Genomic DNA, 12,609 nt, shown 5'->3' with positions numbered 1-12,609 from the left:
ATAAATATATTACAATAATATAAAAACAGCATAAAATATCATAAAATTTTAAAAATAATTTTTTAATTTAATGTTTATTAATATGAGTATTCTGCATAAGCTTTAAGAAATATAAATTTTATCTTGGTATAAAGTCTAATAAAAAACAAAATGTTACTAGGAGCTATTAAAACTTTTAGCATGTAAATTAATCTTTTACAAAATTTCCTTTTCTTTTTATCACAAAAGCTATATGGCGCGATATATCAATGTCTACCATGCACTTATAAACTATTCACGATATTGCCAGGAAAGCGACAAACGGTACAATTTCATATCCTGCGGTAGCAAGCGATCGCAAACGCGATATCAAAGTAGCGGAATAGTAATTGAACGATGTCAGATATACGATCTGATCTTGCTGGATCTCTTCTGTCATAACGCAGACCAGCACATGCACGAATCGCACACGCGTTTTACGGCTCCCGATGTAAACGACGTCAGTCGTAATCCCAGATGGTCGCGCGAGTGCTCGGCACTGCTCGGAATATTACCTGCCGCCTGTAACATCCGTGTAATTGCGTTACGGACGAGAGTTTTCATTTTGTATTGCATACCCGGCTATAACATTTTCTTTCGTTCCGCGTAATCGGTTGCACACGGTTTGCGGTTATTAAAGTGAGAAACTTAGTGAACTGTATATATATATATACTATCATCCACAAGATTTCAATTGTTGTAAATCTTTAATTATTATATTTTAACGATTACTTTTAATCTACAAAATTTAGATCGTTGATAGTTGTTTGATAATTATTTGAAATTGGAAAATATTATAAAGATATTAAATATCGTATCTACAAAACTGCATAACGTATTTATAAGAATTAAATCTTTTTTTACTTATACATATTTTTAGCTCTTCTATTACGATTCCTATTTTAAAAATAAAAGTCAATTGACATGATAAGGTAAGTACGTTAATGGAATTATTAATCAAGAATGGCTAGATAAAAATATGTCTTTATCATGAATTTTATTTTTTAACTTAAAAATTGTAATTTTGCAAAACATTTGCAATATACCAAAATATTATCTGATACTTTAATTTTTTATTATATTACATAATATTATACACATTATTATACTACATTATTATAATATATAATATTTTAAATAACTATTTATTGTAGGATTACCTAGGCTAGAATTACCTAATTTCTACGTTATACAATTTAAAAGAAGGTTACGGAAGGTAGATAATGTGGTTTGAAAAAAATAAAATTAAATCTAAAAACAATACTTTTTTCATCAAGCAATGGATGACAAAAGTTTCGAAGAAATCACCGGGCTTAAAGATTATATCAAAATATTTAAAATTGTATTATGAATATTCCACTATAAACAGTTTTAAATACTTTGTTGATTCTCAGAGACCTTGGTTTGAAAGGTAACCTCAATTATATTCATTTATAATATAATTATGAACACAAATGGATATAAGATTATATAGGTATTTCTAAATATACGTAATACATAAATATAAATATAACAAAAGACGTGCTGCTTTAGGTTTAGCTTTTTCAAAACAAATATGGCTTTTTTAGTTCTTTTCAGTTAACAATAAAATTTAATTTAGCATTATAAATTAAACATATTAATATGCAAAATAGATGAAGAAAAAGAAAAGAAATATTATATTTAAGAATTAATCTAGATACACGGTAAGCAGACATAATCGTTATTTTGTCAAAATGACGTTAGTTTGTTACTTTGGAAACAATATTTTTAAGTTATTGTTCATAAGCTTAATTAATATATATAATGTTGTGTAATTATGATTCAGTGATACATAAAATCTCTGTACATTAAACATTATTATTTCTAAAATAATATTATATGAACATATTTTGGAAAAAGTAGTAATTTATATTCAAAAATTTAAAAAGTTTTTAAATGTGTCTTTTTATACTTTTCTGAAAAGAGATCTTTATCAAATCACTATTATTTATTTTATTTTTATATTTTTAAAATACTGAGCAACACTAATGTTCTATATTCAGATCTTAGTACAATGAAATTTTACTTCAGCAGAATTTATTTAGATGTTGCTCATTCATTTAACAATATAAACTCATGCTCAAAAGTCAACTCGCATAATACGATTATCGGGTCTTTATTAAAGCAATGATAAAAGCGATTTGTGCAGGCTATGCACATGAGACTTTACAGATGCATACATTATAGTTTGCATATATAAGCGGAATGTATGATTAAAGTTATACAGTTTAATTAGCGTATACTAATTTTTCGTGAGATTAACGGTGCCACAGTGAGTAGAGATTCTTGGATTTATAGTGGTCCGCACAAATCAAGTAATCCACAAATCACGATCCTGTTTCGCGGTACGAAACAAATGCGGTATCCTTTGCAAAAAGGAGAAAAAAGGAAAACGGAAAAAAATGTAATTCCATAAAATGCTGGAGTCACGTCGCGATATGGCGTCGCCAGTTGATTTAATGTACCGTTACTGTGACGTTAATAGTGCGGTGCGAATTCGGTAATGAGCGTGTCGTGGTAAGAACGGGAACAAATTGTTGCTCGATATGTTATATCGCTTGACTTACAACACGTAAATCTATATTTTTGCTTTATGTCTCTAATATTATTGCCTTTGAACTTTTAAATATATAAATAAAAAAAATATAAATAAAATAAATAAAAGTTTAAATAAGTAAAATAAACAAATAGGATAAATAAAATAAGTGAATAAAGTATAATAATTACTTTTTAATCAAATAATGTTAGTTTTGCACTTGCCATGTAATTAAATATATTTTTCAGAATTTTGTGGATTATTATACATTGCACAATTATATCTTTTCTGGTGTTTATGGTTTATATTTCCTATTATGAATTTATGACAACACCTTTAGTAACTTCCACGGAGACAGATGATTATAAAACGACCCTTTTATCTTTTCCAGGTAAGATAAAAATTTTCCAAAATTTTTATATGTGCATGCAATTTATTTATATAAAGATTTACTTGATTTTTGATAATAGTCAGTATAGTGTAAAATAAAAAATTTATTTTTATATCCGTTGTTATTGAAAATTTTTATGATATATTTCAAACTGGAATTATTTATATCATGACAGATAAACATTTTTCTGGAAGGAATCAATTGTAATAATTACGAAAATTAAATTTATATGTTTTTATATATTTAAGTAAAGGAGCTATATATCTCAATTAAAAAATCTTTATAAAAATCAAAATTAAATTGAAAGTAGAATTGTAAAATATAAATATATAAATATAATAAATGATATTTTGTTTTTTATAAATATAAAGAACAAAATATTATATAATATTTTATATTTTTGATTTATAACATTTTATAATATTTTAGATTCTTACTATTAAAGAGTTTTTATACTTTAAAGTAATTTTCTCTTTTTTAGTGATTTTGTTATTTTTTTCTTTTCTCTTTTTTTATTTTATCGCATTGCTCAAAAGCCTCGATAATTTTTAGCAATCGCCATTTGCTCCGTTAACAGGATAAGTCGGCAATCCGCAACGGAACTGGCGACCAATATGTGAGTTCGATTTGTATATTAAATAAACACAAACTACATTCACGTATTGTATATTAAACAAATGCATTTGCGTGTGCACGAACGATGGCGAGGTGCTGATATACGTGGATCCTCTGCAGCATTTTGGATGCGTATGGATGTGATTTTGTCGTTTTACATCAAACTGCACCAATTGCACAATCGGTCGGGATCGTTCGAAGTATCGCTGGCTGTTTAACGCGTATTATTCTATGAATTTTCTCTGCCCACGCTGAAACAGTCACTACATTGACCAGCGTGAGTTGAAAATATTCACAAATATTGTCGGCTTGATCGCATAATCTACTTCTACAGTATGTTGATAATAAAGCGGCAGTGCAAACATAATATTTGGCAATGCTATCGGTGTTAATATTATGTATAATTATTAGTTTGTCTAGACAACCTAAGAAAGTTACTTTCTAAAAGTAATTAGTTACTCTTTACCAAGTCAAAAAAATAAATCACCGTTACTTAAGAAGTAACTCAGTTACTTTTTCTGTTACTACAATATAATGATAACTATCGTTGAGAGTTACAGAATAGAGGTCTAAAGTTTATACCATCTTCGTAAGGATTGATAGGTATTAAAAAGTAACAAATCCATACTTCTTAAGTAACAGTAACGTTATTTTTATAAAAAGTAACGATATAATAATTATTTTTAGAAAGTAAGTAAGTTGTTAATCCTAATAACATAATTGATAAATGTATTCTAAACAAATATAAAGATCGTAGGCGTAACAAATGATACGTATCTATTGTTGATAGATACGAATCTATGATTGAGGATACGTTTACTAACTATAGTGGTATTTCCATTGACCAGAGAATAGAGTTAACTTGCCGCAATTGATACGATATATATGCGAAGCTTAATCGACCGGTCAACGCATTGAATTCTACTTCGCTTTTTACGACGTTCCGAGTCAACTGGCACGCCGATTATCATTAATTCGGTATCGCGCACTCTCTTCGGACGCAACGAGAACGGATCGATGCATTGCGCATTGATGGAGAGCGTAGAATCAGTGGTTACAGCTCATTTAATGGGGTGTTAATATCCTAAAATCGCGAACCGTTTTGTGCGACGCTACCTTATAGCTACTCGCGAACTTTTGACTCTGTTAATGGAAGAGACGTTTCCGGAATTGTTGATTTGGAACAAGAATCTTCAAAGTTTCATAGCTTTAAAGTTTCACCCCGCTTGCACATTGATTAATGTCATAATTTTCATCAAGCTAATATTACAAAAGCATGTTTTTAATTATAGATTTCGATTAAACACTAGATGCATGTATATTCATAGAAATACCTAATACTTTGGCACTGTCATTTATATATATATAATACATAATACTATTATACATAATTTTATTCCTATGCATAAATTTCTGCATTGTTGTAAACTAATTTTGTGCTGTAAATTCTTTCTTTTTTAATATTAAATAATTAAATGTAAAGAAGTGAAAAGCAAATTGATTGAAATATAATAAGAACTTCAAAATTATATTTTATTCATTTTCGAAATAAAAAGAGAAGAAAGAGAAATATAATAATATAGAAAAACCTTTTTATAATAAAAGGTTTACATCTAAAGTTTTACATAAATTGTCGTACAATTCAATAATTTATTTTTACAAGCTTTATTTTTACATATTTTTTATTTTATTAAATTGTAATTCTATAACGCTCTATATAACAAAATATATAAATTGGTGTTTAGAAAATTATTTGTGTTGAATTATGCGTTTTGTTGACAAACGCATATTTAAATATGTATGATGCTACTAAAGGTATTACATGAAAATTATTATATAATATTATTTATTAATGACAAAATAATAAATGGAGTTGCGTAATGCACTAAAAATTTCAAATTATGCACTTACATATAGCAGATACACAAATAGATTATCATATACAGTAGAGACTAAAAAAATGCGTAATTTGAATTTTTATATTTTCCTGATTGCTTAAAAAAAAATTTCTTTTAACTTGAATTAAATTAATTATACGCACAATAACGTGTAATATAAGTTGAAACAATAAAACAAATTTCTAATTTTTTTTTAGAAAAATACAAAGAAATATATATTAGTTTTGAGCAATTAATGACAATATTTTTAATATACATACAGTTCACTTTTATCTAACTAAAGGTATTCATGCTGTTTTTAAATGTTATTATTAAAAATGAAAATATACAATTTACATACACTAAAAAGATTTAATTGTGAAAGACAATAAAAGAAATTATTATATAATAAAAATTGTTTTTTTGAAAATTCTATACTTTACTAATTTTCTTATTTATGCCTAGACATAAATGCCTTATTTATACAGAGAATTAAATCAATGAAAAAGTAATTATAATATAAAAGTACATTATTAATATTTATTTTAGTCGAACCATTGCTAGTTTTAAAAGCTTTACATCTGTGCGGTATATCGTCAATCAATTTGTCCATCACACAGAGTAAAAAATTAATTATTAACTTTGAACATATCACTTTTCTCATTATAGAGACCAGTTTGTTGAACTTTATATTATAAACATTGTTTTAAAATATTTTTAATATAATATCAGTATATAATGCATATACTATAACGTATCATAAAAATATATAAAATCTATTATGTAGTTGAACAATATGGACAACATTATGTGATCAAAAGAAAGTTGCCCATCTTTTTTGCTCTACTGTATATTAAAGATGTTCTTGAGAAATATATATTATATATGATGGCTTTTATTGAAATATTTACTACATTTTTCTTAAAACCAGTTCTAAAACAAATATCACAAATCAGACAGTTGATGAAATTCTCATCTTAATAATGCGGCTGGGCAATCTCTACATTTATAATTTTGACACGCTTGGTTTGACGGATAATAATCATGATGTGGAATTAGATAAACTTTTAACAACTTATTATAACGGGACTTATGATGTCACTGAAATAATGAAAACTGTACGTATGCAAATTCAATCAACATCATATTTCAAATATATGGTACACTAGAGTTTTACTTACACACTTTTATTAGACTTTTTTTTATATAGATATTTATATGTTGATATACGTATAAAATCCTTTTAATTATGCAATAATTAGATAACTATAATGGTAAATCGTTTAATTTTTATTGTTTAGTGTAATAATGGAAGTTTAAATTTAAGTTCTAATTTTAAATGCAAAAACTTTTCATAATTCCGTTACTATTTTTTTATGAATTCTCCCTACTTAAATTTATCTCCCTAACTTTCAGTTCTTTGATAATTCTACAAAACAGAAATCATTTATAGGCAGGCACGTTACTTTATTTTTTTGGCGATATACATACTTTAAAAAAAGATAAAGTTTCCTTAGAAGATTAATTAAAATATTATTTGCACAATATTTTGCATGTTAAACCTCCGTTGTTATCGCTTAGAAAATTGTAGCAATTTACGACAATACGTCGCGTATTTGCATTTTCCAGCTGACTCCGCAATGTTCGATGATGCTATTGAAATGTAAGCTGCATGGAAAGTACACAAATTGTTCGACACTTTTTAACTTTCGCAAGACGCCGGACGGATATTGTTGCACCTTCAATTACGTGCGTGAAAGCGACGACATTCCCGAGTAAGCATCCCGTGCTTTCAAAACGTATTTTCATAATGATATTGATTAGAAGTTGTCATTAAATCATATTTGTTGATTAGATCGCAGTGTATTAATTATGTCGCAGAAAAATACTATTTGCTTTGACCTTTTGTATATGCTGCGCGACAAAGATTAACTACTGCAATTTGAAAAAGCAATTTTTCATACCTATAAAATAATTCATGAATATTTTTTTATTGTATTATTAATATGTAAATAAGTTTTTTTAACAGGTTTAAATTATGTTAGAAATCAATTTTTAATCATAGAAAAACTTATTTAAATTAATAAAACGCAAGTTCTTTATCTATTTATATTCATAAAGTATATACTTTTGGCAATATACTACATTATATATAATTTTCAATAATTAATAAATTGATTATTATGTTTTGATATTGAAAGAATTATCTTTTATATTAACTTGACATTTACAATGTTCAGTTTTAAAGCATACGTAACGGTATTCCATTTATACAAATTATGTTTTACTAATCTATTAATGCATCAAGAAATACAAATATTATACATGTTTGATAGTAAATTAGCTCCATATTTTAATTAAAAATTAATATCAGTGTATCAATATTACTTTATATAATTTATGCGAAAAAATAGTTTACATATTTTGATTATAATTTTTGATAATTATCACAATAATCTATAATGATACACCGGATAATGTTAAATGTAAATCAGTTTAAAACATTATAAAGAATATTGATTTTTTAGTTTAGAAATATAATGCTAAATATAATGTTAATGTTAAATATAATGTCATTATAGTTTTTAAAAAATTAATGAATGGTAATTACATTTTAACAGACAGAACGATGTGACTGAGCTAAGTAAGCCGGAGCAAGTATGGGATCTCGGAATAGAACGCGGTCTAACAGTTGTTATGGATCCACTTTTAGATGACTATTTCTATTCAATATTGCCCATTAAGGGTTGGAAGGCAAGTGGAAACGACATTACGTTACTTTAATAAATTGAGAAAGCAAAACAGTGCTGTCTAATATTCCACGTTCTTGAGAACACCTTACATTTCGGAGCTAAAATTAAATCTGCCATCAAAAACTATTTATCGTTCATGCAAAATTAAAATCTAGAAAATACTTCTTTTTTTTAATCAACCAAAAAACAGCATTGTTTAACCTAGATTCTGAGAAACTTGATAATACATAATTACATAGAGTGTTCCTAGAATGTTTCGCTTAACTTCGTCAGTGTGTCTTGATTATTAAGGTAATGATAAAAGTTTGAATGAATATAAAGAACTTTTGTTATTTAAAATTGTTATAAAAAAGAAATTACGTAATTAAGAGGATTTTATGGAAATCATTAACAATCTCAATTAAATCATAATAACTTAATTTAATTCTTTGAGACTTTGTTATATCAAGAGCAACTATATAGAATAAATTACTTCAGATGCGTCAATAATTGTAAAATTACGCCGGATATTTGCAAAAAATTATTAATACTTTTGATGAACGTTATTATTTTATAAATAAAGGAAACGCCGCGGTATTTACTTGTTGGTACGTAAATTTCTAATCTAACATATAATTTAGAAAACGTCTTGCATGAGAATTGCCTGGAAATATCTCCGTCTCGCGAAAACGGGTCATATTCGACTCGTAACGAGTTGTTACCACGAGTGCTGAATATGAAAAGGGGCTAATCGAGCGAAATGAAGATTTATTCTTGCAATGCTTTATGATGCTAAAGTAGCGTTAACGCTCGATTCTATATAGTGCGAAGTATCATGAAATATGTATCTACATTTCAAATGTATTTAAAATACAGACAATTAAGAAGTTATATCATGTTGGTTATTATTGGTGATAAATGTTGACTAGTTTATTAGTTTTTAATACATCAAGCAAAATTGTGTGTTATTATTATTACATTTATTATAAAATAATAGATTGTTGTTTTTTTATTTATTAATTTTTGAAAATAAACACAAAGAGCAAAATTATTCTTATTACAGTTATTAAAATTTTAATTAATGATTTAATTTATAAATTAAGGAAAAAAGTATAAAATTAAAATATAAAAATAAAGAAATTTAAAATTTTTCATGAAACTTTATATAAAAAAACACCAATGAAAAATATTAAGAGAACAAAACATAAAGAATTTACCTTAAATATTATTTATAGTATAAACGTAAATCTTCCAATCTTGTTTTGTGGTAAACTGATTTCTTAATTATTTTCTAAGTATTAATGCAAGCTACAATAATTATTAAAATTACTTAAAAAATACAATTTCACGTATAATGTATTTCAACTATATTGTGTTCACATATCAAATCTATTGTCGCGACAAGATAATCGGTAGCTGCCTCATGCTGTGAACTTTTTCCACGCTTACCGTGCCATTACAAGCCACCTGTGCTTCATTCGCGCATAGTGCACGGTGATAAAAAGCTTGCGAAAGTCATTAGCGGTGCGATATAATCGCGCCTTTTCTTCACTTCGCCATATTTGCAGTGTAGTGTGTACTTTAGGCTGTAGCAACTAGCACTTACAGAGAACTCGCGTTCGATAAAAACGTGCTGGAAGATTCTGTTCTTTTGTTGAGATATTTTTATCGTATACTTTTAGATGCATTGCAAGATTAATCAAACTTCTTAAAGAAATTTATTCATTACGTACAATAAAAATAATTATAATATATTTATATATATTGAAAAAGTTATAAAGAATTATTTGTTATTAATTTCCAATTGATATTAGACAGTTTTTATATAAAAAGATCCAAACATTTGTATGTTGAAAGTACGTCTTACTTTATAAAATAAATCATATAATTGTTAATTTATTAATTGTTATTTAATTACTGTAATATATACATATAGTTTAATAGAATTATCTTATATACAAATATATTTATATTTATCATAGCAAATGCTTGACTTTTTAATTGCTAGTTTGTTATATTTAATATTTTAAAATTAAAATAAACTCCAAAATTTATAAAAAATTTATATAAAGGGATTTCTCTAAAATATATATATCTATTGAATAAACATCTTAATAATGAAAATTTTATTAGAAAATGTTCAAAGTCTCTACCTTAAAATAATAAAAATCAGCTGTTTTTTTATATAAATAAATAAATTGATTTATTAAGAAGAATTATTTGATATGTGTGTGATTCAGTTTTATTCCTGTATTTTGATGAAACATCGGGAAACATCGGAAATTTCTGTACTTTGATAAAACATGCTTGATTTATAAAAATATAGTAGATATAACACACACGCGCGGGCGCTCGCACGCACGCACGCACGCACGCGCACACACACACACACACACACACACACACACACACACACACACACACACAAAACACACGTATAGAGCATAGTTGGAATATGGTATTTCAGGTAAATGTTAGCCACGTCGTAATTAACTTGTGGAAACAGACCAGCGCATTACACAAATTACGATGTCTCTTTTTGCAATGCAACATAAAAAAACATGTATTACATGCAATGCTAAAAAACCATGAGTCGAATGAACTCGAATCAAGTAAAAAAAGAATACATCGCATATTATATGTTTGGATCAACAGCGTATATTTTATAAATTATATTCGTATTGAATATCCAGTTGTTAATGCAATTTGACTAACCAAAATAAATAATATCAAAACAAATATTACATAAGAAATTAGATATTCTTATATATTTCATTATTAAATGCTATATAAAAATCATCATTAACATGCTTTTTCAAATTTACTATTTTGATATAAACTTCTTTAATTATCTATTTTATTAATTATATTTCTTTATAAAACAGTTTATTTATAAAAAAAAGAATGATATATATTTTTTGAAAACATCTTCAGCGTTAATTAATTATTATGTGCAAATAGTTTATTTGTTTTTATTAATTTAATTAAATTTAAAGAAGTTGTGTGCGTGCGTGCATGCGCGCGCGCGCGTGTGTGTGTGTATATGAGAAAGAGGCAAAAAAGAGAAAAGTTTAATAAAACTAACATTCTTTGAGTTTTTAGGTAGTTGTGTTTAATCCTACTGATTATCCAGATATGACCAGTGGTGGTGTCACGGAGGTACTTGCAGTACCTCTTTCTGAAACCTTTCTGAACGTAGTTGGAACGCTCTTTATCAGTAATCCAGGAATCGAGAATTTCCCCAGGAATAAACGTAACTGCATTTTCTCAGATGAGGGAAAGTTATTGTCTAGTATTACGATGTATACTTACAGTGATTGTATTGTCAATTGTAAGATTAATTTCATACAGAAGTCCTGTGGATGCAGACCATTCTTTTACCCACGTCACGGCATAAAAGATTGTTAGTAAAAACATATTATTATTAGTTTTCGTAATTATTTATGCTGGTTTTTAAAAAATTCTTGAGCTTATAAACATGCATAACTTGTTAACATTTGACGCACTTAACACTTACGCATATTGTTATTTGCAGCTTGCGGATATGTATTTATTAATGATGAATTTGCTTTTAATTAATGATAAATTAATATAATATGTGTTTTTACTTTGGTCGTTTAATTTTTCAGTGTTTATCTGCAAAATCATGAAATCTATTAATTTTAATTAAAAATTGTTTATTGTATTTGATTTATAAAATTAAATAGAATATAAAATATTTGGCAGATGCAATTTATACATACAAGAGCTCTTTTTTAAAAATAAAATTCTTTTTTGACCATATTTATTTGCACGTTAAGGCAGTATTTGTTGCATCATATAATTTTAAAAGAAGAATCGTTAAATAATAATGGTAGATGGATATTAAATCTTACAGCGATTATTATTTCATAATAAGAAGTTTTTAATTCGTCGAGATTCCAAATTACATTTCATGATTTTGTGAAAGCTTTAACTGGCTTACAATTCTATTCAGCTTCGCAAATTAAAAATTTAACCGCGCTTGCTATTGCTTTCTTTTCTAAAGCTTAAATTATAATTTGCAAATAAAGTTAGCAATTTAAAAAATGTATATTATCAAGTACCTTACTCAAATAAGGAAAATATAGTAAAATTAGATATTTTAGTTACGAAAAAGTATAAGAATTTTTATAAATTCTTATAAATAACTGAAGATTTTCTGTCTATAAATTTTTTAAATGTTTGGGCTAAATTTTTTTTAATATTAAAATATAATGTGTCAGATTTTACAAACAACTAAAAATTTAAAAATTTTTACATATATTAAACTGTATATGCATAATGAGGAATCCGTAGTTAAATGAAAGAGTAAAGTTAAATCTGAAGTATTTTGTAATATTTATTACTTTTCAGTGTGTCTTATTTATGTGTGGCTTGAGAGATTTATTAAGCTTACCT

General features: G+C 26.4%; 1 protein-coding gene across 1 annotated transcript in view; it reads left to right on the top strand.

The window, feature by feature from the left end:
• The first annotated feature begins 2,898 nt into the window (after positions 1-2,898).
• The window catches only part of LOC108747662 (sodium channel protein Nach-like), a 15,104-nt gene continuing 5,393 nt past the window's right edge, over positions 2,899-12,609 (top strand). The window contains exons 1-6 of the mRNA XM_018485264.1: positions 2,899-2,966; positions 3,519-3,582; positions 6,390-6,576; positions 7,088-7,233; positions 8,080-8,212; positions 11,293-11,593. Of these exons, the coding sequence (XP_018340766.1) occupies positions 2,900-2,966; positions 3,519-3,582; positions 6,390-6,576; positions 7,088-7,233; positions 8,080-8,212; positions 11,293-11,593 (898 nt within the window). The 5' untranslated portion in view covers position 2,899. The remainder of the gene's footprint in view (positions 2,967-3,518; positions 3,583-6,389; positions 6,577-7,087; positions 7,234-8,079; positions 8,213-11,292; positions 11,594-12,609) is intronic.

The sequence above is a fragment of the Trachymyrmex septentrionalis genome, unplaced genomic scaffold (genome assembly GCF_001594115.1).
Source record: "Trachymyrmex septentrionalis isolate Tsep2-gDNA-1 unplaced genomic scaffold, Tsep1.0 scaffold20, whole genome shotgun sequence".
NCBI lineage: Eukaryota > Metazoa > Arthropoda > Insecta > Hymenoptera > Formicidae > Trachymyrmex > Trachymyrmex septentrionalis.
This window is presented reverse-complemented; position numbering and strand designations above follow the sequence as displayed.